The sequence below is a fragment of the Cryptotermes secundus genome, unplaced genomic scaffold (genome assembly GCF_002891405.2).
Source record: "Cryptotermes secundus unplaced genomic scaffold, Csec_1.0 scaffold247, whole genome shotgun sequence".
Lineage (NCBI taxonomy): Eukaryota > Metazoa > Arthropoda > Insecta > Blattodea > Kalotermitidae > Cryptotermes > Cryptotermes secundus.
In genome coordinates this window covers 18566-24886 of record NW_019740656.1, presented here as the reverse complement: position 1 = coordinate 24886, position 6321 = coordinate 18566, and the positions used below count along the sequence as shown (strand labels likewise).

At 37.5% G+C, this 6321-nt stretch overlaps 1 protein-coding gene across 3 annotated transcripts in view; it reads left to right on the top strand.

Moving 5' to 3' along the window:
- Nucleotides 1-1000: 1000 nt before the first annotated feature.
- LOC111872421 (serine beta-lactamase-like protein LACTB, mitochondrial) overlaps nt 1001-6321 on the top strand; it is a 17872-nt gene continuing 12551 nt past the window's right edge. For 2 of the 3 annotated variants that reach the window (XR_004513904.1, XM_023866323.2), the window contains exons 1-2: nt 1002-1731; nt 4218-4408. Coding sequence is in view for 2 of the 3 variants with exons in the window: in XM_023866323.2 (XP_023722091.1) it covers nt 1398-1731; nt 4218-4408 (525 nt within the window). In the remaining variant the exon portion in view is untranslated. Of the gene's footprint in view, nt 1732-4217; nt 4409-6321 lie in introns of all 3 variants that reach the window. The other variant, XM_023866324.2, reaches the window with a different exon arrangement.

The window sequence follows — 6321 nt, the reverse complement described above, 5'->3', positions numbered from 1 at the left end:
CTGGCTCTGGGTACAGGATGGCTCACTCCCTGGGGGTAAAACACGTTGGATGTAAAGCTGTCCACTTACCACCATCTAGTATGAAGGTCAAGAACGTCAAGAATGATGCACCTATACCTCCTCTCTTACATATGTCTGCATGGCAAGGTGCTCAATTAAGCACAGGGACACTAATACTAGGTGATATACATATATATATATATATATATATATATTTATATGTGTGTATGTGTGTGTCTGAAAGTTTGTCTTGTAATATCCTAATGTTAGAGAATGCTTTGTAAAATTGGGCAGAAAATTTGTTTACAAGCACACTTGAAAGACAATTTTTACTAATTAAAATAAAACTTAATTTTGTTAATATTTGTTATATTTCCTTTTTCAATTTTGATATTTTAAGAAATGCAAGTAGTGCCGATGCCAGCTTCCTCACTATGCTGGCCCCCATTCCCTGAGTTGTACTGTGAGGTTAGGTTCTCACTGTTCACACTTCTGTTGACAGAATAATGACCAGAATATCTGATGCAGTGTTGTAAAATAACCCTAGATCTAAAAAACGCTACTGAACGGGCTGTTGCCATATGACACGCATAACAAGCACATGTGTTTTTGAAAAAAAAAGGCGGGGGGCAGTTTCAGAATCTTCAGTAAAGCTGTAATGTAAGTTCCCACAAATAAACAATAAAAACTATAATTCATCATTCAACATCGTTGTCACCCATGGGCTTGCATATGTTGTACTTTGTGCTGGATTTTAAGTGGTACATCTTGTTTTCATTTACAGGGCACAGACTGTGTATTCATGGTGCAGTTTAGTTCACATACATTTGCATAGTACTAAAAAATATGGCTAAGAGCCATATATAGTATCAATTGTATCACCTTTGTTTATGTTTCAAATAAGGATAATCTAGCTTCTAACATATTGCAAGTTCTTCCATTTATATATTGCATGGTTCAGTGATCGAAATTTTCCTCATTACCTCATGACCTTGTCATGTTACCGTGCATGATACGTCACTTCTTGTGCTGTGTTTGTGAATATTACTAGTTGCAAGTGTGATCAGTAGTGTCAGTACTAATGGTGTTATATTATTATGATTTTATATTTTATGACATTACTCTTTATATGTAGCGAATGCTTTAAACCAACCCGCGCAACTGACTAGGGAGAGTGAAATGTGCATGAGGTATTAATGAAAAATGCGCTAGTGACACGTGTACGTGTCGATGTTTTAGAGGGTGCGGTCTACTAATCCCTGCTTCAAATGGCAGACTCGAAATTAATGAATTACAGTGTCTCTGTGAATGAGCGGCAACTAATGAGTGATGCGTAATTTACGACAGTAAAGTACTTATAAAGCGTCGGAACATTTTTTAAACCGTTTATATAAAACATGTACAGGAAGGTGGGCTACGTATTTGGAGCTGCTGTTGGGTCATTTGCCGTGATCTGTGGATTCAAGAACCAGTATTTGAAAGACAGTAATGATGAATTACAGTTTATTCAAGCAGCTAACGCACAAGACGTGCGAAAAGAAATAGAAAATAATGAACGTAATGTTCTTTTAAGTCCTTCTGTCAGTGCAGCAGGTTACGAGAAACAAAATATATCTCTACAGAATACTATTAGAAAAGCCAGAGACCTTGCGTATAGGAAGAAGGACGAAGTTGGTGCACCTGGGCTTGTAATAGGTGTCAGCATTAACGGAAAAATTGTTTGGGCGGAAGGTGAATTATCACTTTACTTAAATGCACTGTGTGTTTTTTCTTTTACGGTATATCACGTGCAGGTTTTGTTATATCTGTCTCGTCCCCCTCCAGAACTTAGCCGATTATTGAGAGAAAAGTGTCGCCAACTTCTGAGGAGTTAAGTAACTATGGCTTAAAGAAAAGCAAAATGAAAAATCTCATGTACTCGTAGGTTATAATATATAAAGTTTCATTATCATTAAGATGATTGTCTTCCGGGATGTGACACCGTGTTCCCTAGTAGATAGATTAGCATTTCAGAGGAACCTGGTGCACATGTCTTCAGGGTAGATGTAACAATATATATACAAGACAATCCAATAAAACTTAAAAATACAATAAATGAAGTATATAGGATGCTGGAGGACTGGTTTAAACAAATTTAAAGTCTCTTAATATAATGAAAACATATATAAACTTCACTGTAGAAAATAATGTGGTTTGAGAAATGGGAGGCATAGGAACGGTTTTATTAAATACAAATCATAAAATTTCTTGGCCTGACTATCCAAAATGATATAACTTGGGATATACATATAGATGAGATAATAAATAAATTAAATACAGCTTGTTATATGATAAGAAATGTAAAACCAGTGGTGTCTGTAAAAGCATAAAAAGTGTTTATTATTCATACTTCCATTCTGTTATGACATATGGAGTAATGTTTTGGGGTAATTCAACACATGCAGAAAGAGTTTTCAAGATACAAAAGAGAGTTATAAGAATAATAAAAGGATGTGGCTACAGAGAGTGATGCAGAGAACTGTTTAGGAATATGAATATATTTCCTTTAAGATCACAGTATATATACTCTCTGCTGATGTTTGTAGTAAAAAAATAGATAAATATTTGATACAAATAGGGATCGCTATGAAATAAATACTAGACATAATATGGATGTACATAAGAGCCAGGTAAATTTGGCGAAATATGGTAATGGTGTAATTCACATGGCCGTAAGGATTTATAATGCATTACCTAATAAAATTAAAGTAACTTCAAATGATATAAATAAGTTTAAAAACAATTTAAAGGAATTTCTTTATTTAAATTCTTTTTATACACTGGATGAATTTTTAAGAGATAATGATTATACAACTATTTAAATATATAAGATGTTGAGTAGTACAGTAAATGGATAATCATCATGAATGTACGATAACCATACTTATAATTGAATGTTTTTATATGTTGTAATTGTTGTATATGTTAAAGCTGTATGACAAAAATATTCTGTTACGTTTGACGGAAACTCTTATCTTAAATTTTTATTTTAAATGATAATTTTGAGTGTATTTTGCTAGAGAAAATTGTATTATGATGTAAACAAACATTATCATATATTATAAGTCTTTCTGACAATTGTGTGATAGTATTAGCAAGATAAATTGACACAATTCTGTATCTAAGGCTTTAGCCTACTATAGATGTAATGGCATAAGGAAGAAGTAATAATAGAATAGAATAATAGTAATAGAATAATAATAAAATGCTCTGAAGATAAGGCACTAAGATCTTCCAAACCTTTGGTACCTGTGTACCAGACAGCACCACATCACAGTACAGATACCATTTCGCTTAGTGGGGGGTGGAGTCCAACTGGGTCCACTCAGCACGGTGGCCACTGATTGGCCTATTGTAGCCTGCCCTGCGTGATTATGATGATGGGGCAATTGGTGGAATGAAGATTGGCAGGGGAAACCGATGTACTTGGAGAAAACCCGCCCCAGCGCCACTTTGTCCATCGCAAATCCCGCTCGACCAGACCCGGGATCAAACCCGGGCCACTGCAGTGGGAAGCCAGCGACTAACCGCTTGAGCTGTGGCGCGGCCTACAGATACCACACCCTTAACATTTGTTTGCACTCAGACCTAACTAGACATAACCAGGTATAAGAGTAATAGCTTATAACAGAAGATGGGGAAGGAAAGTTGGAATGCAGATTATATTGATCAGATTGTAAAGACCGGAAGGAAAGTTGTTATGTTGGATCAGATTGTTAGAACTCCTGGCAGGACAATTGTTGTGGTGAATTGGATTGTTGAACTACTTTTGTGCTAAGTTGCGTGATCCCTGAGTAGTGCACTACTTTTTTTTATTGCTAGTGGGGTGGGACTAAGTCCCTTGTACTGCAGCCACTTCTGGCCTGTTGTACCAGCCCCAGATGATAGGTGAGGGTGATTGTGGAGCAATTGGTGGAATGAAGATTGGCAGGGGAAACCGAAGTACTCGCAGAAAACCTGCCCCAGCGCCACTTTGTCCACCACAAGTCCAACTTGACCAGACGCGGGATCGAACCTGGACCGCCGCGGTGGCAAACCAGCAACTAACCGCTTGAGCTATTGCGCGGCCCTGAGTACACTACTTTATAGGGGAGCTCTTAGCTCTAATCTTCACTTTAACCACTTTTTTATAAAGAAGCTTAAGATTGTGTTTTTTGCTGAGCCTGTTTAGTTCTCAGGTTTGGGCATGGCAGATGTGGAAAATCGGGTGCCATGTCACCCCGACACGGTGATGAGGATTGCCAGCATCAGCAAAAGCATGACTATGGCTGTAGTCGCCAAACTCTGGGAGGACGGAAAGTTAGACTTGGATAAACCAGTTCAATATTACGTGCCATCATTCCCTGAGAAGACATTCAACAAGGAAGAAGTATTTATATTTTTCTGTGACATTTTAATTAGTATAACTGTATCATAGTTTAGGCAGTTAGATGCTGGCTTCTCACAGTGGGGACCTTGGGTTCAACTCCAGGTGAGTTCGTGTGAGATTCACGGTGCATGAAATGGCACTGAATGTAAATACAAACCACTCCATCCAATGTGACACATAAGTTTTTACTATGTTAAAACTTATCTCCCTTACATGTTTCGGTCCTTATGGGCCATCTTCAGAGGGAAGATCATTACAAACTGGAAACTACCATCACAATAGGCGTTTTGATTTAAAATACGTATGCTTGTATCCTATAATGCACAATACCCATAAAGTCGAAAGTTTAACAATCACAACAGCTTCCTGGTGTTGTAAAGTTTTTAAGAGTTTCTAGATGTTATTTAAAAAACCTTTATTGTCAATAGTTAAAATTTTTTAAACCACGTAGGTTCGTGTCCATACTCCTATCGTCATCCTTGTATGGGGCAGATTTTGTGCTGCCTGTCTATCTTGATGAGGAGGTTCTTGATGTCATCCAGAGTTTGTAAGTTTTGAGGTTTTCACGGCGATGACTATGAAGAAAGTCGTCTTCTGGGTTTAGGCGCCGTGTATTCTTCGTTTTGGCCGATGTTTCGGAGGAACGTCAGCCAAAACAAAGAATACACAGCGCCTAAACCAAGAAGATGACTTTCTTCATTGTCCAGAGTTTGTTCGTGGCTTGCTGTGTTGCTGGAAGTTTTTTGTTCTATAAAAAAAACCCATAGCCTAACCTTAGAAGGTTTATATATATATATATTTTTTAAAACAAAACCAAAACCTTTCATTTTCAAAATGTAACCAGAGGCCTAACCTCTTAAAGACAAAACAAAAAGATTAAGCTTGTTGGAGGCAAATTTTAATGTTAGGCTTTGGGTTTTATTTTTACAAGTGATCTTCTGAGATTGGCAGTACTGACGAGGTGAACAACATGGTGGTAACTTTTAAAATTACTTAGATCAGATGCTAATATGTAACTACCTGTTTTTCCCCAGGTTTCATTAGTTTTCCTCTGATAATCATCATTTCACCATTGTTATATTTTAGCGTCCTGTTGCACTGATTTAAGTCCATGATTTATTTAATCCGTCTTGCAGTGCATACACTCATTCATCTCCTTCTCTCCCTCGCACTACATGTTTCGGCATAATAATGCCATCTTCAGGTGCTTACTTATCCANTTTTTTTTCTTATTTTTTTTTTGTTTTGTTTTTCCCCGCAATGTTTCAGTTCTAAACCAGCCACTTTATTTATTTATTTATTTAACTACAGTCAGACTATTCATGAGAGATTAAACAAGAAGAAAACATAAAGCTATCCCTATAACAGGCTGTGGAGGCCCATAGGGTTGTTAGACATTGAGGCTCCCACATTTTCTAGACAGTCGGTTCACAGATGGCAGTGAGGTTGTCACCTTACGTGCTGGTCACCCTAAACCCCCAGGAAGATTCCTGGTCCTCATTTCCATTAGAGGCTGAGTTGAACCCAGGGACATAGTGCGTTTGGAAGGATTAGGTAAATTAAAAAATCCAATGATCTGATTGGAAATTGAACCCACAGTCTCCTGGCTTGTAGCATAGTGCCTCAGTGTGAGATGATAACATGTTGAATGATTAATGAATTGAAAAGGATGTGGAAGAAAGTGGTTATGGTCTAATCTGGAATATTTTCCTGCTATTTGCCTAGAGGCAGTCAGGTGAATGACAGGATACCTTAGTCACACTAAGAGACTGTAGGATCTCACATATTGTGTTCTGGGATTTGAGGCCATACAATTTGATCGATAGGTACCCAGATACTTGGGGACACATCCTGGAAGACTGTAATATTTTTGTTTTGTGTGCAGGTGACAATCACTACAAGGCAACTTGTGA